General features: G+C 41.3%; 1 protein-coding gene across 1 annotated transcript in view; it reads left to right on the forward strand.

Annotated features, from left to right (window-relative positions):
* Nucleotides 1-21,991, forward strand: part of LOC124280788 (unhealthy ribosome biogenesis protein 2 homolog) — a 47,447-nt gene extending 25,456 nt beyond the window's left edge. The window contains exons 18-30 of the mRNA XM_046716759.1: nt 1,829-1,930; nt 2,503-2,608; nt 4,930-5,145; nt 5,941-6,039; nt 6,525-6,644; nt 7,754-8,101; nt 8,635-9,063; nt 10,961-11,083; nt 12,273-12,389; nt 16,330-16,516; nt 18,620-18,719; nt 19,406-19,517; nt 21,232-21,991. Coding sequence (XP_046572715.1) covers nt 1,829-1,930; nt 2,503-2,608; nt 4,930-5,145; nt 5,941-6,039; nt 6,525-6,644; nt 7,754-8,101; nt 8,635-9,063; nt 10,961-11,083; nt 12,273-12,389; nt 16,330-16,516; nt 18,620-18,719; nt 19,406-19,517; nt 21,232-21,387 — 2,215 coding nt within the window. The 3' untranslated portion in view covers nt 21,388-21,991. The remainder of the gene's footprint in view (nt 1-1,828; nt 1,931-2,502; nt 2,609-4,929; nt 5,146-5,940; nt 6,040-6,524; nt 6,645-7,753; nt 8,102-8,634; nt 9,064-10,960; nt 11,084-12,272; nt 12,390-16,329; nt 16,517-18,619; nt 18,720-19,405; nt 19,518-21,231) is intronic.
* The last annotated feature ends 3,852 nt before the right edge of the window (nt 21,992-25,843 follow it).

The following is a 25,843-nucleotide window of genomic DNA, read 5'->3' on the forward strand; positions in this document are numbered from 1 at the left end:
GACAAACGCCTTACCGACCGCTTTAGACAAACACCTTACCGACCGCTTTAGACAAACACCTTACCGACCTCTTTAGACAAACACCTTACCGACTTTTTAGTCCTCCACCTTAAGACTACTTTAGACAAACACCTTACTGACCGCTTTAGACAAACACCTTACCGACCGCTTTAGACAAACACCTTACCGACCTCTTTAGACAAACACCTTACCGACTCTTTAGTCCACCACCTTAAGACTACTTTAGACAAACACCTTACCGACCCCTTTAGACAAACACCTTACCGACCGCTTTAGACAAACACCTTACCGACTCTTTAGTCCACCACCTTAAGACTACTTTAGACAAACACCTTACCGACCCCTTTAGACAAACACCTTACCGACCGCTTTAGACAAACACCTTACCGACCGCTTTAGACAAACACCTTACCGACCGCTTTAGACAAACACCTTACCGACCTCTTTTGTCAAACACCTTACCGACTCTTTAGTCAAACACCTTACCGACTCTTTAGTCCACCCCCTGAGACTACTTTAGTCAAACACCTTACCAACCACTTTAGTGAAACACTTAACTGTCCTCTTTTGTCAAACACCTTAACGACCTCTTTAGTCAAACACCTTACCGACCATGTTAATCAAACACCTTACCGACCTCATTAGTCAAATACCTTACTGACCTCTTCAGTCAAACAGGGGCGGTGGGGCAGCCTAGTGGTTAAAGCGTTCACTCGTCACGCCAAAGACTCGGGTTTGATTCCCCACATGGGTACAATGTGTGAAACCCATTTCTCGTGTCCCCCGCCATGATATTACTGGAATATTGCTAAATGCGGTGTAAAACCATACTCACTCCCTCACTCACTCTTCAGTCAAACACCTTACCGACCACTTTAGTCAAACACCTTACCGACCTCTTAGACAAACGCATTCCTGACCACTTTAGTCAAACACCTTACCGACCTCTTTACTCAACCACCTTTCTGACCTCTTTAGTCGAACACCTTACTGACCACTTTAGTCAAGAACCTTACCGACCTCTTTAGTCAAGAACCTTACTGACCACTTTTGTCAAGCACCTTACCAAAGACTTCAGTTAAACACCATACCAATTTAGTGCATCACCTTACCAACCTCTTTAGGAAACTACTTTGCCACTTTTGTCAAACATATGTCCCAAATTGTTCACTGCTGTGACAATGTTATGCAGTTAATAATTATCCCCCGCCTCGCGTTTAGTGAAGCAGCGGATATAGTATTAGACTCTGTCCGTCCGTACAAATTGGAATAGCTTAAGAACCGTTGACTAGATTCTTTTCATATTTGGTACCAAGCTTCATCACAGTGTGCGAAAGGTCTCAGTCAGGTATTGTGACCTTGACCTTCATTTCAAGGTCACACAGGGACTTTAATTTTTTACTCTTATCAGCGAGATATCTCAAGAAACGTTCACTGAATTTTCTTCATATTTGACACTAAGCTTCATCTAGGGAAGGTGCAGGGCCCAGTCGATTTTGGTGACCATCACACATTCAGGGTCACAGCGACACATTGAATATTTCAGTTTGTTAACCTACATGTTAAGCTTGTCAGCGAGACATCTCACAAATGATTCACTGTATTTTCTTCATATTTGACACAAAGCGTCGTCTTCGGAAGGTGCAGGTTGACTGGTCATGCTTTTGTTGACATTTAACTTCATCCTAAACTACAACCTTCCCTTTCATTACTTTTTAAGTTTGATTTGATAATTTGCAGCAGGTGATTATGTCACTTTAGTGACTGCTTGTTTGAATATGTGATTCACTCAGGTTTTGTGTTCCAGTCCAAAGAAGAAGAGAAAATTATCCCCTGGAGTAACCATGGTGATTGAGGGCCTCTCAGAGCTTGGTGCCATGAATCCTGACGGTCCTCAGAAAACAGACAAGTACGTTTTATGCTGATTCATCATTTTCCCACATGATGATAGACACTTTCTCCTGACTCACACATGGAGCAGAGACTAACTGATCTAATCTGATGGGACATCAACTGTTTCTTCTGTCAATATGTTTGACTGAATTATTCCTTTGTAAAATCAAGTGTCAGAAAAGTTCCGAAGACCTGGGTTCGATTCCCCACATGGTTACAGTGTGTGAAGGCCATTTCTGGTTTTGGTTAAAATGTTTCGTTGTCACACCGAAGACCTGGGTTCAACTCCCCACATGGGTACAGTGTGTGAAGGCCATTTCTGGTGTCCCCGCCGTGATGTTGATTTGATATTGCTGGAATTTTGCTTGAATATTGCTAAAGCAGCGTAAACTCACACACTCACTCACTTACTTTGGGGCGGTGGGGTAGCCTAGTGGTTAAAGCGTTCTCTCGTCACTTCGAAGACTCGGGTTCGATTCCCCACATGGGTACAATGTGTGAAGCCCTTTTCTGGTGTCCCCACCGTGATGTTGCTGGAAAATTGCTAAAAGTGGCGTACTACAATATTCACTTACTCCTTTTGTTCAGTGAATACCTGGCTGAGTTGAAAGGAGTTGCCTCCCTTGTTACAAAGACCTTGTCCACCTCAGAGGAACCTCTGGACCTCCATCCTCGACAGCTGCAGCTCCTGAAGGTGAGCACAACCTTTAGGTTACATCATTCTTGTTGATTTCCACATCATCATCCATCCATAATGTTGATCATGTTTTAACTTGAATACACAGTGTCATTTCGAAAGTGGAAATGTAACACATGTTATATTTGGGAATAATTTCTCAGTAAAGTGAGGTGAGGTGAAATTGGGTTTAAGGTTGTGCTTGAGAATATTTCGCTCATATGACGACGTGCATGCGTGTGTATGTGCGGCTGCTTGTACTAGCCCAGACTGAAGCTGGTTTTATAGTGCTAGCCCACTGTGATACCATGCCGCAGTGAAGCATGAATACCCCACTCAGACACATTATACTGACTCCGAGCCGACCAGTCCTTGTTGTACCCATTAATGCCGAGCGCCAGGCAGGGACCAACAAGTACCATATTTTAACGTCTTTTGGTATGACGCGGTCGGGGATCGAACCCGCGACCTTCCGCTCTCCGGTCGGACGCTCTAACCACAACACCTCGGAGGCGGTCTCTCAGTAAAGTACAGATATTGTTGGGTTGAATCCGTTCGTGATTTGAATCCACACCCTCAGAGTCAGCCGCCTAAACCACTCAACCACCATGCATCCACAAAAACGGAAGTCTGACAAAAGTTTTGAATACACAATGCCATTTAGAAAGTGGTCACATGTTGGGATTACACGGATGTCATATCGTCCTGTACATCACTGTAGGCAAGAATATCAGCCTCATGAACAACATATACAATGTTGTCATACAAAATTGTTTGTTTGATATGAATTCGGACCTAACCAGGATATAAATTCAGGAATGTTTCCTGGCTGAGTGGGTTAGACGGCTGACTTTGTGTGGTGGCGATTAGGTGCCTGACTCTGAGAGTATGGGTTCGAATCCTGGATGGGACTCAATCCGACATAATACTAGAGTCTGTACTTTACTGAGAAAGTAATCCCAAATATGTGTTACATGTTTTACCTTTATTGTCTTTAGCTATCAACAGAACAAACAATGCCCCACATGATGATAGACACTTTCTCCTGACTCACACATGGAGTAGAGACTAACTGATCTAATCTGATGGGAGAGTAGATACGTTTCAAAATAGCTTGTCAGAAGGCACAAAGCACCCTTGCAGATTCCAGTTACAATAGGAGCAGTGGAGTAGCCTAGTGGTTAGAGTGTTTGCTCATCATCCCGAGGACCTGAGTTCGATTCCTACATGGGTACAATGTGTGCAGCCCATCTCTGGTGCCCCTTGCTGTTATGTTGCTGGAATGTTGCTAAAAGCAGAGTAAAACCCAAGTCACTCACTTACTCCAGTTAGGATAGGTCACCTGCAACCAATGCTTGTAGTAAGAGCAACTAAAACGATGATCTGGTCAACCTCATGCCATGAAAGTTTGAAGTCAGCAACCTTTAATTGTGGGTTCAAATCACCATGTACCCTGATTACACATCCATGTTTGTCAACACCATACCCACTGCTTGTGGTTTCATAAAAAGATTCGTCGTAACGGGATCGGGTGTTGACCCTTCAGTAACCCATGCTTGTCGTTAGAGGGGACTAACAGGATCGGGTGGTCAGGCTCGCTGGCTGGGTTGACACATGTCATCGGTTCCCAATTGCGCAGATCGATGCTCATGCTGTTGATCACTGGATTGTCTGGTCCAGACTTGATTATTTACAGACCGCCGCCATATAGCTGGAATATTGCTGAGTGCGGCGTAAAACTAAACTCACTCACTCACTCACTCATAGAAAGATGGTGAATATCTGAGTCCCGCGTCACTTCCCTCGTACTATAACTGGAATACTGTTCATAGCAGCGTTATAACTCGACACAACAACTTACAATATAGAGGTGGCCATGATAGAATATTGTTGAAACTAATAAATCAATAGCTAAAATCAAATCTTAACGTCAAGAACAAGACCTTACCAGACAGTTAATCACTACAATGACTTCGGAGGGGCTGTGTTGTAGCCAAGTAGTTAAAGCGATCGCTCATCATGCAAAAGACCCAGGTTCGATTCCGCACATGGGTACAATGTGTCAAGCCCATTTCTGGTGTCCCCGCCGTGATGTTGCTGGAATATTGCTAAAAGCGGCATAAACCTAAACTCACTCACTCACTCACTCACTCACTCACTCACTCACTCACTCACTCACTCACTCACCTCACTGTGGATATCCTGAACATTGGGATAGTGCACCTCACTCACTCACAGGTGGATCGCTGGTGTATCACAGGTCATCGCTGGATATCCTGGTGAACATTGGGATAGTGCACCTTACAGTGGCGGTGAATCGCTGGATTGTTTTGTTTCAGATCTTGGAGAAGCTGCCTCTAGAGTTCCTGTCTCCGTCGGAGAGGGTGCGCTGTTTCTGTGGTCTGTCGCTGCTGGCATCCTGCACTGCAAACAACTCCACCATCATCCACCTGCTCACCACCCTCCTCGACGGTGTGGGGCCCATGGCGGTGTTCCAGATAGTCAGTGCAGACGTCTTCCTGACGTGGCTGACCACACTGTGTCATGACACCCAGGTGAGTCAGCCATTTTATCTGTGTTCCAGAGAGGTTTTGGTAGAATTCTATGTTCAAGATAGCCTGGACAGTTCTCCTTGTTTCAGATTGTTATCTGAAACTGTGAAATCTGGGTTAGAATTGGTCTTCAGCAACCCATGCATGTCGGGATCAGGTGGTCAGGCTTGCTGCTTGGTTGACACGTCATCGTTTCCCAACTGCGCCGAGTTATACTTATGCTGTTTGTCTGGATTGCCTGGCTTCCCTTAAAAGGCCCTATAATTAGCAGAACTTGTCAAGTTATGATTTTACAGGAAGGAATACAAGATGAAAATAGATTGCAATATGTTAATCTCCATCCATAGCGAAGCTTTCCCAGTGCAGCGATGTAGCTAAGAGTCATTTCCCTCCCATGGCCGGGCCCACGTTTGACAAACCTTGTGTGTATTCAACTACTTGTGTGTTTCATCTGTCTATAGTTTCTTAAAATTGTAGATTTGGCTTCTTTGAGTGGCATTGAAAAGCCCCTAAAAAGGTTTTAATTTTGATGGCTGATAATCTGTTCCAACAATGGTCAAGGGTGTTGCCTGTGTTCCATTAAGTGTGTGGCAGTGTCTTTTTCCAGATAATAAGGGTAGATAGTGTTCTGAATGCAGTCCTCTGTGTTGAACTGACATTTGTGTACAGGTTGATAAGGGAAGATGTCTTTTCCTTATACCTATATAGCCAGGCACACTTCTCATGCTTTTTCTTGGAAGCTCCTTTGATTTGTTGTTCAATGTGTGATATTTCTACTTCTGTTGGTTTTGTTTTCAGTCCACAGATTCTCCTACACAGGTGTTGGTTGACAAGACTTGTCAGGTGATAGTCAGGGATTTCCTCGTCATCACCAAGATGGAGTCGTACATCACGAAGGTGAGGAATGGTTGATGTAATGTAATTCTGTTCCATGTGTTCATCTGATGTCTTCATCCCCCCTGTGTTTATCATCAAGATAACTCTGTGTTATACTGGTACACGACTCCCTATGTTAATCATTAAGATAACTCTAGGTGTTAAGGTACCTCCCTACGTTAATCTTCAAGATAACTCCCTGTGTTAGTCTGTGAACACGATACCTGTGAAGATCTGGGTTAGAACTGATCTTCAGGTACCATGCTTGTCGTGAGAGGCGACTAACGGGATCAGGTGTTCAATCTCACTCACTTTGTTGACACACGTCATCGTATCCCAGTCGTGTGGATGGATGCTCATGATGTTGATCACTGGATTGTCTGGTCCGATTATTTACAGACCCAGTCATGTAGCTGGAATATTGCTGAGTGCGTAGTTAAACAACAGACAAACAAAACAAACTGGTACACGACTCCCCGTGTTAATCTGGAAGTGTTCTGTGACAGCTGTGTGCTGACCTGGAGCTCTGCTGTGGCCACCTCCATCACAAGAAGATCCAAAAGGCCTCCAACCTTGAGAAGTCCAAGTTCACGCTTGCCTCAGCATTTCTCAAACATGTCACTGTGGTAAGTAGTCACATCAACCTATGTCTGATGCCACTGAAATCTGGGAAGGTTGTTTTAATTTAGGACTATATTGGTCATGTTTTACGCTTGTATTATTGTTTATTATTTGTGTAAAAAAAGATGGTCCAGTCCTAATTCCTCCGCCTAAGCATTTGTTTATCTAATGATTTCCATATCTCGAATAGGGGCACCTTATCAGTTCCAGTCTGATTAGCACAGACAGTGATTTCCGTAAAATCACTAATCTGCCTTTTTGAACTCACCCGTCAAAGGCGGAAAGGTGTGAGCCTCGATGGTTTGTTAATTGGATCAGTTTGCTACACCAATCAACTTCTCATTGACTGACTTCGGCTTATGTATACAAGATTGCAGTTGTTTAAATCTAATGGGACCAAATTTCCTTCTCGAGTCATCGTGTGTATTTCTGAGATGAATTAGTATAACCGGAAATCAAATGATGACAACTATAACAGGGAATGGTCGGGACCGACAGGTACTTCGAGTTATGCATAATATTCGAGACACCGGCATTCGACTCATCTGGATTTGACTGTATTTTAAGAAATTCTAGGGAACTGTAATGTCTGCTATGGGCCTCATATTATATCATATATTGGTATTTTGTTGGTTTGCAGAAGTCAAGGGTCTTTTTTTTTTGTCTGTTGATATTTTGGGTTGGTGGTGTATTTGTTGTAGTGCTGAAGGATACATTGGTGTTGTGTTGAGTCTGAAAATATTTGGAGTTAGTTCCTTAGAATACTTGGGCATTGGGTCTTATAATATAAAGTATTTGGGGCAAGAGCATGAGAATATTTGAGGATGATGTGGTTTTGGATTGGGGCCAGATTTGTAGTTTAGTCTCTTTCACAGAAGGGGCGGTGGGGTAGGCTAGTGGTCAAAGCGTTCGCTCGTCACGCCGAGAACCGGGGTTCTATTCCCCACATGGGTACAATGTGTGAAGCCCATTTCTGGTGTCCCCTGCCGTGATTTTGCTGGAATATTGCTAAAAGCGTCGTAAAACCAAGATCACTCACTCACTCTTTCAGAGAATAATACAGACTAGCCTTAATCATGTGGCGCTTTGAAACATTTATCTTTCTATTCTTCAGCAATTACAGAAACAAACACTGCCATCAGCAATCCGCGTCTGCTACAGGGGGATCTTCATCAAGTTGTCGTCTGCCATCAACACCATTATCAGCACCCTCAGGGCTGTGCCAAACAAGAAGACAGTTGTCTCCCCTTCCTCCTATTTGATCAGCTGCTTCAGATTTGTTGTCAACCAATCATGTATGGACTTTGGAAAGGAAGTGAAAAGGAAAGAGAAAGAAGCTGTTGCTATGGAGATCGATGAAGATGCAAAGCCAGATGTCGAAACAGGGAGTCTGGATGAGAGTCTCACTCAAAACATTGAGTTCGTCATAAAGAGAATGACAGATGACATTGGACAAGAGAATGTAAGTAGACAGCTTGAGTATATTAGGTCTTGGATGAATGCAGGCGGGGTGGGGTAGCCAGATGGTTAAGAAGTTTGATTGGCTTTGATTCCCTGCATGGTTGAAGTCCATTTCTGGTATCCCCAGCCGTGATATTGCTGTCATGTTGCTAAAAGGGGCGTAAATGTAAACTCGCTCACACACACTTGTGAAATCTACAGAAATAATCCCCACGATTGCCAGTGTTGAAGTGTGGAGGAGGCAAAGCTCCATTTATATATTGCTGGAATATTGCTAAAAGAGGCGTAAAACCCTGCTCACTCTCTTAGATGAAAACATCATCACATCACGATATGGCTGAAATATTGCCGATGTGACGTTTAATATTAACTCACTCACTCACTCACTCACTCACTCACTCACTCACTCACTTAGATGAAAACAGGAAAAATATTCGAGTACCATAATGCCCTCTATGAATGTGAACCTGAAATAGTGATGCCTCCAACCATGATTTACAGCTCAGTCTTGTGACCTGGATCTATTTGTTTCAGGGCTGTGACATTTCTTCGCTTGAGTTTATCCAGATGGCATGCAACCATCACCAACTCCTCAAGTCAGTCTTGACGTCTGCTGCTGTACACAAACTGTATGAGGTGCTGATGTCGGCTGTCACCAGGTCACATGACCAACATAAACTGATGATGTCATCAAAACCTGTGAAAGGAGTTACACCTGACAAAACAGGGTCTGATGACAGTGGCCAGAAAGCTGACTCATTGTACAGAAGTGTGAAGAATCTACTTGATGGGCATGTACCAACACAGAAAACATCGCTTCACAGTCCTGTCCTGGAAGAGCAAGATGGCTCCAGTCAACCACACAGTTTAATGTCAGCACTCCAGGGTACTCTGGCTGCAGTTATTACTTCCTGTGACCTTGACCTCTTCAAGACCATTTTGGCAAACCTGGTGGACTCTACGGTAAGTGGAATGTCATCAGATGTTTTAAAGCATATTTGTCACCCTGTCAGAATTCGGAGTTAAAATTGGTTCCCACCAGCTACTAATAACAGGTAAGGGGCGGTGGGGTAGCCCAGTGGTTAAAGTGTTCGCTTGTCAGGCCAAAGACCTGTGTTCGATTCCCCACATGTGTACAATGTGTGAAGCCCATGTCTGGTGTCCCCCAACCATGATATTGCTGGAATATTGTTAAAATCGGCATAAACCTAAACTCGCTCACTCACTCACTCACCCACCACTAGTCACCATGTGTTATATGTTTTAACTTTATTGTCTTAAGCTATCAACAGAACAAAACGTGTCCCACATGATGATAGACACTTTCTCCTGACTCATACATGGAGTAGAGACTAACTGATCTAATCTGATGGGAGAGTAGATACGTTTCAACATACACTTAGCTTGTCAGAAGACACTAAGCACCCATGCAGATTTCCAGTTAGAGGTCATCTGCAACCAATTCCATGGTAAAAAACGATCTTGAATATTGCTTAAAGCGGCGCAAAACTAAACTCACTCAATCACTCACTATAACAGATGAAGAAATGGTTTTGGCCTTCAAGTGTGGTGACTGGATCATTGCACCCCATGTCGTGGATCTTTGGTTACAGTGTCGTGGATCAATGGTTACAGTGTCCTTGATAATTGGTCATGGATCATTGGTTACAATATCTTGGATAATTGGTTACAGTGTCGTGGATCATTGGTTACAATATCTTGGATAATTGGTTACAGTGTCGTGGATCATTGGTTACAGTGTCGTGGATCTTTGGTTACAGTGTTGTGGATCATTGGTTACAATATCGTGGATCATTGGTTACAATATCGTGGTGGATCATTGGTTACAATATCGTGGATCATTGGTTAGTGTCGTGAATCTTTGGTTACAGTGTCGTGGATAATTGGTTACAGTGTCATGGATCATTGGTTACAATAACATGGGTCATTGGTTACAATAACATGGATCTTGGTTACAATAACATGGATCATTGGTTACAATATCATGGATCTTGGTTACAATCACTGGATTTAGATTTACAGACTGGAATATTGCAGAGTGCAGGATAAACAAGATTCAATTGATAACCAGTGTGAATGTCGGCTTGCAGATCAGTGCTAATCTGTATGACTCTGTATATCATATAATAGGTTTGCTTCTAAGCTTGATAAAGGCAGTTGATAAAAACAGGTTCTGTTAGGGTCATTTACACAACCAAACATGGCTCTGTTGCCAAACCGTGAAGATCCATCCGGGGTAGAATAGGTCTTCAGCAACCCATGATTGCCACAAAAGGCGACTATGCTTGTCGTAAGAGGCGACTAAAGGGATCGGGTGGTCAGGCTCGCTGACTTGGTTGACACATGTCATCGGTTCCCAATCAATGCTCATGCTGTTGATCACTGGATTGTCTGGTCCAGACTCGATTATTTACAGACCGCCGCCAAGTAGTTGGAATATTGCTGAGTGCGGCGTAAAACTAAACTCACTGACTCACTCTTGTCTGTTGCCAGTCAAGTCACAATGGATCTGGACAAATTACATGAACAATAGTTCATAGTTCAAAAGTCTACCTTAGACTTTTAGATCTTTATTGTCTTTAGAAAACAGATGAGTAATTGCAGATTTTTCTGCAATATATATCTGTGCACTTATACTGGGGAAAAATATGCTTATATACTGTTGGTGAGATATGAAAATACTTCTTTCAGTGATAGAATTTAAGCACGACAATGTATGATGACTCTTGGCAAGGTTCACTAAGCACAATATTTATTGCTAATATAGTGTGTTGCTCTCCTAACACATGCAAGCGTGATAATTTGTGTTTCTGAGATGAAGTTAATCCATTTGTTTCAGTGTCCAAGCCTGTTATGGACCCAGGAAGACAAAATGCTGGCAGCCATGACAGTTTGGGAGAAGCTCCTTGCAGGGCTTTTAACTGAAGAGCAGAGTGTGGAGGTTACAGTGGCTGCTCAACATGTGAGCCTTTCTTGGATACAAACATGTAGATTCTTTTTATAAATAAAACTTAACACACAATTTCAGATTATATGAATGTAAGGTGTAAGTCAAGAACCTTGCTAAATGTGTAAAATGGAAATGATAGACACATTATTGTAGGCACCCTGTTGTTTAGACGATATAATCAACTTATGACATCATAAACAAATGGATTGTATCATGTTTTCTCGACATTGAAGTGTTGTGCGTATTATAGCTTCAGTTGACCAATCAGTCTTAAGGACTGCTAAAATGTAAATTGGCAAAATCAGAAAGTTATGGGTAATATTCTTTAAGTGTTAGAAATAATTTGCATGAAATATCGTTCAGTGATGTTTTTGATCATTATCAGGATTTTCACAGGCTTGAACAAGCCTGACATTTGGACATTTTATCCTAAAAAGGTTGTAAATTTGTTTTAGCCTTGCTAAGGCTCAAATTGCCAGTGATTTACCCTAAAAAGACCCTATATTTAGTAAAACCTGTCAAGTTATGATTTTACAGGAAACACGTGACATAAGTACCTTGCAATGACAGTGGGTGTTAATTAGGGGTGGGTATTGCAGAGAATATTCATATTGCGATATATTGCGATCCGAAAGCATGTATTGCGATATGCATTGCAATATATTGCATGAAGTATTTTTAAACAAAAAACTACTTAAAATCGAGTTACTGCTTGATTTATAGGGCAAAAACACAACCAAATCACTGTGCTTGATTAAGCTTTAATAACAAATTTTAATCATGATAAAATATAAATGTAAAAAATATTTGGCACAAATGAAACAAGGAAATATCCGAAAATTTTCGAGTGTTACGACGTTTTCCGAATGCATGTCAAACTACCGGTTTTAGATCAGCGTATCGCAATACGTATCGTTTTCATGTCTGAACCGGTAAATACCGGTAAACCGGTTATATTGCGCAGCCCTAGTGTTAATTACTCTCCATCACGAACCAAACCTTTCCCAGTACAGCGATGTAGCTAAGAGTTATCTCCCTCTGATGGTCGGTCCCACATTTGACCAGCCTTGTGTGTATTCAACTACTTGTGTGTTATATGTGTGTATAGTTCCTTAAAATTGTTGATTGGGCCTTGAAAAGCCACTCAAAAGGCCTTAAATTTGATGGCTGATAATCTGTATGAATTGTGTTCATGTTGTAGATATTGATGAACTACCAGAGCAGTCTGGAACAGCTCCACTGTCTGCCAGTCGACGCCGCCATCCGCCAGGCTCTGCCGATAGTCCGCTCACAGACAGCCATGTTGAATTATGGATATGTGAGTATACATAAGTCATGTTAATCTGGACAGCCTCATTCTGAATGAAAGTGTCAAATTTAACATATTCTTGAAAAAATAGATAATGATGCTTTGCAGTTTTGTTTAAGATAAATGTTCAAACAGCATAGATCACAAATCAGTTGTAGTTTAGCAATGTTGGTGGTGGAGAGTCCTTGGATGGGTTACCACTTTTGGCAGCTTGACTCCTGAGAGTGTCTATGATTTCAGTCCTGCCCCACAATGAAGCAGATATGTAACACATGTGTTCTCCCCTTAGACAATTGAGTTTGTTCATAAATTGCCTCTGTTCACCCAGTTGTGAATGGGTACCTGGTGGGATGAGATGGTCATAACCTTTTAGCGTCTCACAGGCAGCTTGTGTTGATCCATTGACCAGAGCTATAATGTTAGTGCTTTGATCATACATCGCCGGGAAACATGTGCACAGCTGATTGCTATTTCCAGCTCAGATACACACGGTAATTTTAATCCCTGCAAATAATACAATGCCCAGCAAAAACAACTTATAACTTAAAAGGTAAATAATCTTGTCTAGTGATGTTTAGTTGCAAATTTGACGTATCTACTGACAAAGTCGTCTTCTGTTGTTTGTTCACGCGAAGTGATACGATGTTGTTTTCTTACCCCTGGAAAAAAGTTTGACGAAAGCGTAACCCATGGATAAGACGACCCCCTTCTTCAGACTGCTTTTTTTGGTCCTCAAAATTCGGCTTATAGACGGTAATATACGGTACACCTTGTACTTGTGAAATACATTCAAAATATGTCAATGCATTGACTTTCTCAAAATGTTATCTTAAGGATCAGGTGCTCAGGCTCACTTTTGTTTCAGGTTTGGGGCTTATTTCTTTTTTCAAATATTGGAGATTGTATTTAGTACTGGGTTATACATTCATAGTCGTGTTGATGAAAGTATCTATAACCTGCCTGTCTCCCAGGTGATGTGAACTCACTTCCCTGACTCCACAGTGGAGGATCTGATCTAATGAGGCTGATGGGAGACAGGCATAAGAACTTCTAAACATATTTACTGCCATTGTTTTAAACACCCATTATTGACTACCAGTCTACCACAAACGTATAATGTCATGAACAAAATTTCAAGTAAGTTACGTCTCATTTATGCATGACATGACATGCATTAAACATGACAATACATAGCCATGTGCGCTTGCCGACTGAGAACTGGGGACACGCAGACTTGTGATGTCACAGGCAAAGTCAGTTCCAACCACTCATGACATTGAAACCTGTGAAGGTCTGGGTTAGAATATTGATCTTCAGTTGAGCACAGAACCCATGCTTGTCGTCAGAGGAGCCTAATGGGATCGGGTGGTCAGGCTTGCTGACTTGGTTGACATATGTCATTGGTTTCCAATTGCGCAGATAGAAGCTGATGCTGTTGATCACTAGATTGTCTTGTCTAGCCTTGATTATTTACAGACCGCCGCCAAATAGCTGGAATATTGCGTAAAACTAAACTCACTCACTCACTCATGGCATTGAAAATTCCTTATCTGCATGTTGACAATGAAAACCTTTGAACAAATAGAAATTGTCTTGGTGTAAAGACAATGTATGCAAACAGATATCAAGATTTGAATTATTCAATGAGCTCAATGCCACAGAGTAATAATGCTAATTTTTGCGCCTAGAATCCAACACGATACTGCTCTCTGGTGTTACATTATTACCCTGACTGAATTCTACTTTCAAGGCCGCTACTAAGAGCTTCGAGCGACTGTATAAGTCCGTACATCCGCTTCTCAGGTACTCATTTTGAACAGCTGGGTGGACTGAGTGCAATGTGGACGAAGTGCCTTGCCCAGGGACACAACACAGTATGAGACCCAGGTCACAAATATTGGTGTCTCCACCGGGATTCGAACCCAGGCCTTTGGCGTGAGAGGCCAGCAAGCTAACCACAACACCACTGTGGCGAAAGTGATGTAGGCAAACAGATATCAAGATGTGAATTATTAACCTGCACTATATAAAGACTACAGTCATGGAACCATGAAGAGCAATCCCAACATCGTCATAGCCTAGTGGTTAATGTATTCACTCGTCACAACGAAGACCCGGGTTCGATTCCCCACATGGGTACAATGTGTGGAGCCCATTTCTGGTGTCCCCCGCCGTAACAGCATAAACCATACTCTCGCTCGCTCGCTCAATCACTCTCACTCACTCACTCACTCACTCACTCAATCAGCTAAAATATTCACAGGGAAAGTTATGGGTGCGTCATTAATATTACATAGGGTTCTCGGGTTTAGTATTCAATTCACCTTTCTTGTGTATCAGAATATCCAAAGAATGAAAGAAAAAGATGAATATAAATATTCCAAATGCTGTTCTGATCTTGCACTTTGGGTAACAAGAGTGAAACCATTTTCAAACCAAGAAAAGATTCAGTGGAATATGGTAGGAGGTAATGTTGATGGTTGGTGAAGATATCTACATTTCCTGTCTCCCAGATGATGTGAACTCGCTTCCTTGACTCCACAGTGGAGGATCTGATCTAATGAGGCTGATGGGAGACAGGCATAAGAACTTCTGAACAGCTTTTGTATTATACACCAGACACTCTGTACTGATAAAACCTCTGTCATTAAAACCTTACACCAAACAGAAATTGGCTAGGTCCCAAAACAGCAGCTCTTAAAGTGATGCATGCAAACAAATAGCAAGATATGGATTATTAACGCCCACAGTTTGAAGATACAATGTAACGGACTTGAAAACAGAAGATGCACTCCTAACAGGGTTATGAGCTAAATATACTCAGAGGACAATTAATGGCTTACCTTGTTGGTTTGAAGGTGAGGGGATCATTATTAAATATACGCTTACAAATTATCAATTGCAAGTATAAAATTCTAATAGGAATATTCGCACAGTCGGTAAATGACAAAGAAACATTCCATTCTTGAGAGGCATTTAGAAGTTGGTGAACATATAAGACGAGTATATGGATGACAACTTCTTGCAGTGTAGGAAAGATGTAGAAAATCTAGCCTGTCTACAGGACTGGCTGGTCAAATTTTTTACCAGTCCTGCCAAAATCTAGCCTGTCCTCCAAATATAAATAAAACCTAAAAATATTCAAAAAGGTTATTATCATTATATATATATCATTGGTTTGCTAAAACTGACCTGACATGAGGACGGACTAGATTTATTTTTAACCCGTCCTCCACAAAATTCACCCGTCTCGGACGTTGGGACGGGCTATCTTTCCTACACTGCTTCTTGTATATTGTATAACACAATGTTTCTGGGCTACTTCTGTTTCCCAGAAACGTTGTGTTATACAATAAACAAGAAGGTGTCATCCATATTCTCGTCTTATAAACACATTCCACTTTGTAATTAGAATGAAATGAGGAATTTTCCTTCTAAGGGAACAAACTCCTCCCAAGTGATGTGAACTCACTTCCCTGACTCAACAGTGGAGGATCTGATCTAATGAGGCTGATGGGAGATTGAACACGTTATATTTATTTCTGTTCTTTTCCTTAGTTTTTAATGAAAAATTACTTCCAATCTGGACCAACAGTTTACTGAAGTGAAAACGCTGGCCTTCATACAAGAATGGAAACTCACACGGGAATTTATTGTCATGGTCTTCATACAGTTGTTTGGAGGTTGAGTAGCCTAGTGGTTAAGGCGTTCACTTGTCACACCAAAGATCCGGGTTTCGTTCCCCACTATGGTATGATGCATGAAGCCAATTTCTGGTGTCACCCTGCCGTGATATCGCTGGAATATCGCTAAAAGTGGCGTAAAACCAAACTCACTCACTCACTCACTCACTCATACAGTGTGTGTTTTTTTATGTTCTTTTTATTTACCTCATTCACTCCACATAACAGTATTTTATATAACTATGTTTCTGTTTCTCTACCAACAGACATTGATACCTCGACAGACCTCCGTTCTCTGCCTTCATGGATGTCCAGTCATACCACTAGAGGGCAGCACCTACAGCTCCTATATCCCAGCATGCATTGCTGTACAGGAAGTGTTGGGTGCTCTCATCATACACCACCCTAATGCTGTCCTGTCTGTCATTCCCAGCTACGTCGCCAACATCAGACATATCCTTCACAACATCGTTCACAGACTAACTCAGTTAAGATTTGTAACATGATATTGGGGCGGTGGGGTAGCCTAGTGGTGAAAGTGTTGGCTCGTCACGCCGAAGACCCGGGTTCGAATCCCCGCATGGGTACATTGTGTGAAGCCCATTTCTGGTGTCCCCCGCTGTGATGTTGCTGGAATATTGCTAAAAGCGGCTTAAAACCAAACTCGGTCAGTCAGTCAGTGTAACATGATACATTTGGGTTTACACTATCCCAGTTAACTAGTCAGTCACCCAGTTGCCAGCACACAACGTCAGTGGTGGCAGAGTGGGTAAGATCACTCACTTTGTCAGCAGGTAATTAAGTACCTGACTCTCTGAGTGTGGATTGGAATCTTGGATGTGACTCAAACCAAAAAATGTACTCGAATCTGTACTTACAGACAAAGCGTAATCCCAAATATAACAAGTTACATTTGACCACTTTCTAAATGTCATTGGGGCGGTGGTGTAGCATAGTGGTTAAAGCGTTTGCTTCTCATGCCGAAGACCCGGGTTCGATTCCCCACATTGGCACAATGTGTGAAGCCCATTTCTGGTGTCTTCTTCTGACCACTGCATGTAGCCCACTAAATATGTCGATTCGTGTTGGCTGTTGATGAGTTACGACAGTGGAACAATGAACATGGTTGACAACTCCCAGGTGATGTAAGACTTCATCCTGATTTCAGTGAGGGCCTTGATCTAATGAGTCTGATGGGTGACTGTAGACTATATGACTGTAAACTGTATGACTACTGTAAACTGTATGACTAAACTGACTAAACTGTATGACAGTAAATTGTTTGACTGTAAACTGTTTGACTGTAAACTGTATGACTATAAACTGTTTGACAGTAAACTGTATGACTGTAAACTGTATGACTGTAAACTGTTTGACAGTAAACTGTGTGACTGTAAACTGTTTGACAGTAAACTGTATGACTGTAAACTGTTTGACAGTAAACTGTATGACTGTAAACTGTTTGACAGTAAACTGTATGACTGTAAACTGTTTGACAGTAAACTGTATGACTGTAAACTGTATGACTGTAAACTGTAAACTGTTTGACTGTAAACTGTTTGACTGTAAACTGTATGACTGTAAACTGTTTGACAGTAAACTGTATGACTGTAAACTGTTTGACAGTAAACTGTATGACTGTAAACTGTTTGACAGTAAACTGTATGACTAAACTGTATGACTGTAAACTGTTTGACAGTAAACTGTATGACAGTAAACTGTATGACTGTAAACTGTATGACAATAAACTATGATGGTAAACTGTATGACTAGACTGTATGACATTAATGTGTATGACTGTAGACTGTATGACATTAAACTGTATGATGTTAAACTGTACAATAGACTGTATGACATTAACCTGTAAGACTGTGTAAACTGTATGACAATAGACTGTATGACATTAAACTGTATGACTGAACTGTTTGACTGTAGACATATCAGACATATTCTTCACAACATCGATCACAGACTTTATTGACATGTAACATGATACATTTGGGATAACACTTTCCCAGTAAACTAGTAAACTGTACGACTGGAAACTGTATGATTGTAAACTGTATGACTGAAACTGACAAATAAATATTTACTCCTGTGTCTCGTGAATGACCCGAAGACCCGAGTTTGATTCCCCACATGGGTACATGTGTGAAGCCCATTTCTGGTGCCCTTTGCTGTGATATTGCTGGAATATTGCTAAAAGCAGTGTAAAATCATCATACTCACTCACTCACTCACTCACTCACTTGAATTATGCACAATGTGACGTTATGTTTATCTATCAAGACATTAGTGAAAATGGCTGTCTTTTATCACAGCATGACTGATCTGATCTTACTCGATCAAGACATGGCTGAAATGTTCTTCTATTTATGTCTTTCATCAATGTATGCCTGAACTTATATTTTTTAGGTGTGTCTGTCTGCCTTTGTTGTCGTGTGTCTCTGTCACTCTATGTCTGTATCTCTGCCTGATTGTGTATTTGGTGGTTCATATCACAATGCAGTATTCAGTATTTTGGATCAGTATCAAGTATTACCTTAACCAGTCCACATCTCCTGGTGTCTGTCATCCAACATGGCTGCCAGGACAAGCTGGCTTCAGATCCACAGTACGTGGATGGCATGGTCCACTGTGCCAACCAACTTACCAGGTAAATTATTGGTGTTAGTTCTGTAGATGTGTCATGATCTGAGTGTTGTACTGTAACCATGTATTATACAACAGTGTAGTAAGTGATGATGTAATTATACAACAGTATTGTAAGTGATACCTAATTATACAATAGTTAACTGTTAGTGTTTTTACAGTAAATGTACAACTATGTTACAGAACTGTAACTGTAATTATACAACAGTATTGTAAGTGATAACTACTTATACAACAGTTAACTGTTAGTGTTTTTACAGTAAATGTACAACTATGTTACAGAACTGTAACTGTTACTGTAATTATACAACAGTGTTGTAAGAGATAACTAATTATACAACAGTTAACTGTTAGTGTTTTTACAGCAAATGTACAACTATGTTACAGAACTGTAACTGTAATTATACAACAGTATTGTAAGTGATAACTACTTATACAACAGTTAACTGTTAGTGTTTTTACAGTAAATGTACAACTATGTTACAGAACTGTAACTGTTACTGTAATTATACAACAGTGTTGTAAGAGATAACTAATTATACAACAGTTAACTGTTAGTGTTTTTACAGCAAATGTACAACTATGTTACAGAACTGTAACTGTAATTATACAACAGTGTTGTAAGAGATAACTAATTATACAACAGTTAACTGTTAGTGTTTTTACAGTAAGTGTACAACTATGTTACAGACTACTAAGCCTGCTGCAGCCAGTCAAGGTGGAGTTCAGCAAGGTGGCTGTGTACCTGCTTGCTGACTATACCTGTGAGGTTCAGAACGTCACTCTGCTCCCAGCAGTCAAGGTGAGTCTCGTCAGGATTGACATCTGTAGAAAGGTGCCGCTTCTTGCTGTTTTAACTGAGCTCAGGTTGACACATGTGATCGGTTCCCAATTGAGCATATTGATGCTCATGCTGTTGACACTGTATTGTCTCGTCCAGACTCGATTATTTACAGACTGCCACCATATAGCTGGAATGTTGCTGAGTGCAGCATAAAACTAAACTCACTCACTCACTCACTCACTCACTCACTCACTCACTCACTCACTCACTCACTCACTCACTCACAAGCACTGGTCGGCTCACAATGTCTTGTGAAAATACAGCATGGTTTGTTTGTTGTTAAACGCCTCACTCAGCAATATTCTAGCTATATGGTGGTAAATAATCAAGACTACCAGACAATCAAGTGATCAACAGCATGAGCATCGATCTATGCAATTTTGATGCAATGTGTTACGGTTAATAATTTGCTGTGACAAAAGGTTTAAAAGTCCCCTTTGAACCAGCAAAATAGAACAAAATATTCAATAATATATTGAGCAATCAATGAGCAAACTACAATGAATGACAATACAGATTTCTAGTACGATGCAATTGAGTCACAAATCTAAAATATTGGGTCACAAATATAAAATATTAACTCACCAGAGTCCTGGCATTTACAGTGAGAGCAGATATACTGATTGAAGGTTGTTTACAATGACAGCAGTTGAATAGACAAGCACGATGTTGAGCAACTTAATGATGGCAGACAGATGTGTATAACTCCAGTCATGTGTTAGTCCGTGTGTAGCACAACTCAACAACCAGCCTTTATATAGCTCTTACACGGTTCTCAAGCATTCTAGCAAACCTAGGTTCCCTCATTATTCTCTCAGAACATAAGGTGATTTTCTTGAACATACATCCGGAAGTCAAAACAAAATAAAGCCAGCCAAGGGAGGCAACACTGAATTGCTATCAAAAAGGCGTACCGCTAAAAATACTATTGCCATTGAACATATATGATGCAAGATGCGAGCCAAAACCTACACTCGTGACCCATAATACACAGTTCATATTACTATGGTAAGTCTGTCATTTGATGACAAAAGTGTGTCACTGTCTCAACTGTCATCTCAGATTACCATGCATCTTGTAGAAGGCGACTAACGGGATCGGGTGATCGGGCTTGCTGACTTGGGTGTTGTGCGTCATCATCTCCCAATGATGCAGATCCATGCCCATGATGTCAGTCACTTGATGGTTGGCTCCAGGCTTGATTATTTACAGGCCACCATTATATAGCTTGAAAGTTCCTGAGTGTTGAACTGAGATGAACTATAGTAACAGGAAAGAACCTAAAGACAAGAATGTTATGGATGTCAGCTTTTTTTTCATATTGTATATTCATATTCCTTCATGTGGCGGTGGGGTAGCCCAGTGGTTAAAGTGTTCGCTCGTCACACTGGAGACCCGGGTTTGATTCCCAACATAGGTACAATGTGTGAAGCCCATTTCTGGTGTCCCCTGCCGTGATATTGCTGGAATATTGCTAAAAGCGGCGTAAAACCACTCACTCACTTACAACTTCATGTTATTAAATAAAACTAGGAAACCGATAGCCCCTTGTAAAGGAAAGAACCTGGTGATCATTATCATCTTGTCAGTAGTGTATGTGTTGGGATGTAACAATAAGGTTGTGTAATTTGGAGAAATGGATGTTCTAATTCTGGACAATTTCCGGTTTCAGAAAGCCCTGCTACCTGGCATCTACATCTTGCTGGACATTGCTGACCGCTTCCAGATTGCACAGCTGCTGGCTGTCCTGCCCCACGGGACGAAGGACGTGTTTAAGCTGATGTACACTGAATACACCAAGTACCACAAGTACACAGGAAGAGTGTAATGTCCTCCACCAAATACAAAGAGTGTATTAAAGCTCATGAAAACCAGATACCCCAAGTTCAAGAGAAGGGTATGAACAATGACCCGTGGATGTTTAAAACACAAATCATAAAGGCAGCAGGAGGGACTGGGATAGCCATGAGCTCAGTCTCTTGTCTGACGTTATTGTGGTCCTGTGATGAAATATGTGACGAAATGTGCTGCAGTAGGTCCTTACATACACCTGACTGACTGACTCACTCACTCACTTGGGCCGGTGGGGTAGCCTTGTGGTTACAGCGTTCGCTTGACACGCCGAAGACCTGTGTTTGATTCCCCACATGGGTACAATGTGTGAAGCCCATTTCTGGTGTCCCCTGTTGATATTGCGGAAATATTGCTCAAAGTGGCGTAAAAATAAACTCACTCGCTCACTGTTGATCTGTTGTGTCTCGATGAGTTGTTAAGTGCAGACTGTGTACTCGCATCCGGTGATACTGCAGGTATAATGATGGTCGGTCACATCAGTTGGCTGGGATCCAGTCTACATTTTGACTTTTGTTTGTACAGTGTTTATGTACATGGAGAAATATTTCTTATGGCATAAAATTTGGATGTTTTTTAAACTGTGTCTTTGTTCTGTTTTTGGTGATTCCAGAATAACACCCAAAGACATCAAGATTTACTCAGATGAACTTGAGTCAGCTTGAGATGCATGGGTCAGTCACTGGCTAGCGAATAGTTAGTTACAGTCCGTTTGAGTCAGAAACGGACCGATGAATTGCAAATTTTATCATTGTACAAAATTGCCACATAAATATAAATAGTACACATGTTTATCATTTACTAATACCCAACAGCTTTCTTACATGTGAAAATTTTCCGGACTCCACCAAAAAGTTGTTTAAGAAACTAACATCATTGAAAACGCAAAAGTTGTTATCTGTCGCGGCGGGGTGAAACCGCAGAAACAGAACAGTCAGTCATGGCGGGGGACATCTCAAAATCTATTCCGGGAGACCTGTCGGTTCCTCATCCGTCGTAGTGTCATAGTCACGACTTAAAGGGATGACAAGTGGTGCCACAGTTGCCTGTTGTAATCCATCCCGAGACCAGTAACCTTGTTCAATGACGTTAGCTACCTTGTTGACACAGTTGTGCCAAGTTTCAGTCGTGATTTTGTTAAGGGATTCCTTAACCAAAACCTCTACGTCACGTAATCTAAAAGTTGTGTTTGATCTGGCAACATCTCCTTTGACAATACCCCATATCATTTCAATGGGGTTAAGGTCACAGTGATAGGGTGGAAGTCGCAGAATATCGTGACCCTTACTTTTTATGTAACTGTCAACTTTGCAGAAAGGTTCACCTTTATGGGTTTTTATGATCTCTTATAGCTGAGGCTTCGTTGCCTTTGAAGGCCGTGCGATCTGAAATTTGTCGAGCCATGATATCATATCACCTTTCGACTGTTCGATGTCGGGGCTTTACTGTCGGGGTCCTGCACGCTGTGGTATGGAGCATTGTCCATTACGATAAAAGACTTCTCTGGTAGAGCTGGTAGCAACTTGTTTTTAACCCAATCGAGGGAAAACCGCACCATTCATCTCGGAATGGTAGTCTCTGTTATCTGTGGACTTTGCCCTGAATACCAATTTGCAGCCTGGGAGAAAGCCTTTGCTGGATCAACCAGCATGGAGAATGTTTAGTCTCTCTCCTTTCCCTAGAGGCAGCTTTCTACGTGACCCTTTATCACCCTCATCGGGTACCCACTGACTGCTGGCAGTGTGCGAGGCATTGACCCAGGTCTCGTCCAAGTACACTGGCTCGAACCCTTCTTCGAGCTTCTTCTTTATAACCCTGAGAAAATTATTTCTCAAGCGAACGATATCAGGGCGTTCACAGAATACTGATCTATTCTCCCCCGAAATTTTCTTATAACGATACCCGGAAGAGTGTAAGAGTCGCCAGAGTGTGTACTTTGATACTCTGAGGTTGTGTTCTTGCTTCAAATGCTTTTTTAAAATTTTCAGCGACATGTATTTGTTTTCAGAATAGAGCTTGTTGATAGACTGCCTTACAAGGTTCTTTTGAAAGTTGTCCAAATGTTTTAATTTGTGTGATTTTGACACGACCCCTACCTGCTTTGCATCACCCTCTGCTGCCCGCTTACGGAATTTATTAATGGCGTAAAATGGTTTGCCCCTTTCGGCTTCAGCACGGAAAAAATCGTACACTTTAATCATCAACTGTTTCACGTCAGCATTCAACTCCATTTTTCATCAGGCATGTGTATCCCGTACACGACGAGATAGTGGCTGTTCCGTTTCTGCGGTTTCACCCCGCCGCGACAGATAACAACTTTTGCGTTTTCAATGATGATAGTTTCTTAAACAACTTTTTTGGTGGAGTCCGGAAAATTTTCAAATATAAGAAAGCAGTTGGGTATTAGTAAATGATAAACGTGTACTATTTATATTTATGTGGCAATTTTGTACAATGATAAAATTTGCAATTCATCGATCCGTTTCTGACTCAGACTGAACTTGTGAGTCACTAGTTCGCAACTGGTCGGTCTCTGCTTAGTGACTAGTCAGCCAATAGCTTGTCACTGACGAGTCTAATGTTCCTGCAGAGATGCCAACCCTAATTTAGCCCAATTAGTGTTTTGGACAAAAACTGATGCAAAAACTAGTATTTTGGGACAAGAAATAGTATTAACCTTTCCAAAGAAAGTTCATATTTAATACAGAATATTTATTCTAAGAATGTGTTATTAACATTGTACTCACCTAAATCAGTAGTAAGTATCCACATATTGCTTGATACTGAATAAAATGTGGTTGCAATTTATTGTGTATGGTACATATGCTATTGATAAGGCCAGACCAATTTTATTTCTTGTTTTACAGATTTTTTGTCCTCAGAAAACCTAAAGGCAGGAGGGAAAAAAATTAAAAATATGAATCACCAGTCAAATATCCCTTTTAAATACTAAAAGTATTTTATTTTAGGCAATTTATGAAGTTTATATGGGGAAAAAAAAACAATCTAAAAAAAATGTTTGGGTAAGTTTACATTTTTGGCCAATAAAACATGAGGATTTCAGTTTTTGGGCGGGGAAATTCATTTTTATTTTTTTTCTTATTTTTTAAAAAATACGACCAGCGGATCCGTAAAACAAGAAATAAAATTGGACTGGCCTAATTTAATTTCAGTTTTTAAAAATATGTATATTTTTACTGCTATCATAGTCACATATTTTATGTTGTTTTTTCGTAACAAATACGATAAAATTGTATGAGTTGGCATCTCTGTTCCTGGGGAGGTTTCCTTTGTGGACTCCAGGTTAGAATTGAACTGATGCTGGTTGTCTTCAGTTGATGAAATGAATCAGGTCGTCATGCTTGGTGGTTTGGTTGATTGCTTGTTATTGTACAGCAACAGTTTGCAGCTTGAATACCCGTTATAAAACCTGGCCAAGACACTGAACAGATTGTGCTATACAGAGTTGTGAGGATCTGCTGGATCCAAGATTTGCCCTGATAGTGATGAAACTCAAATACCATTCCGAGAGGCATTCAACTTAACTGACTCACTCACTACCTCCACATTGATCGGTATTCATCAGATGGCCATTACACCAGACTCTCCTCCTCTAGTAAACATCCCGGTTTGGGATAGACAGTTTGTATCCCATCGTAGATGGAGAAATAAAGAGCGATGGGATGATGTGCCCCATTGTACCCGGAGGGTTTGTATTTCACTCTTAATACATACAACTGGTTGGTCTTAACCAGGCCACTCCGTGGTGTAGTGGTTAGAGCGTCCCCGATCCCCGGACACGTCATACCAAAAGACGTTAAAATATGGTACTTGTTGGTCCCTGCCTGGCGCTCGGCATTAATGGGTACAACAAGGAATGGTCGGCTCGGAGTCAGTATAATGTGTCTGAGTGGGGTATTCATGCTTCACTGCGGCATGGTATCTCAGTGGGCTAGCACTATAAAACAGGCTTAAGTCTGGGCTAGTACAAGCAGCCGCACATACACATACACACGCATGCACGTAGTCATATGAGCGAAATATTCTCAAGCACGACGTTAAACCCAATTTCACCTCACCTCACTTAACCAGGCCAGGGCCCACTTGCACAAAGTGATCTTAGCACTACGATGGTTGTAACTCCCATACTCTAACATAGACTTAAGATAATCTTAGAGCTCCGATGGTTGTAACTCCCATACTCTAACATAGATTTCAGATAATCTTAACACTACCATGGTTGTAACTCCCATACTCTAACATAGACTTAAGATAATCTTAGCGCTACCATGGTTGTAACTCCCATACTCTAACATAGACTTAAGATAATCTTAGCACTACGATGGTTGTAACTCCCATACTCTTAACATAGACTTTAGATAATCTTAGCACTATGATGGTTGTAACTCCCATACTCTAACATAGACTTAAGA

This window comes from Haliotis rubra, unplaced genomic scaffold (assembly GCF_003918875.1).
Source record: "Haliotis rubra isolate DU_JTF1 unplaced genomic scaffold, ASM391887v1 Scf274, whole genome shotgun sequence".
In the NCBI taxonomy this organism is placed as follows: Eukaryota; Metazoa; Mollusca; class Gastropoda; order Lepetellida; family Haliotidae; genus Haliotis; species Haliotis rubra.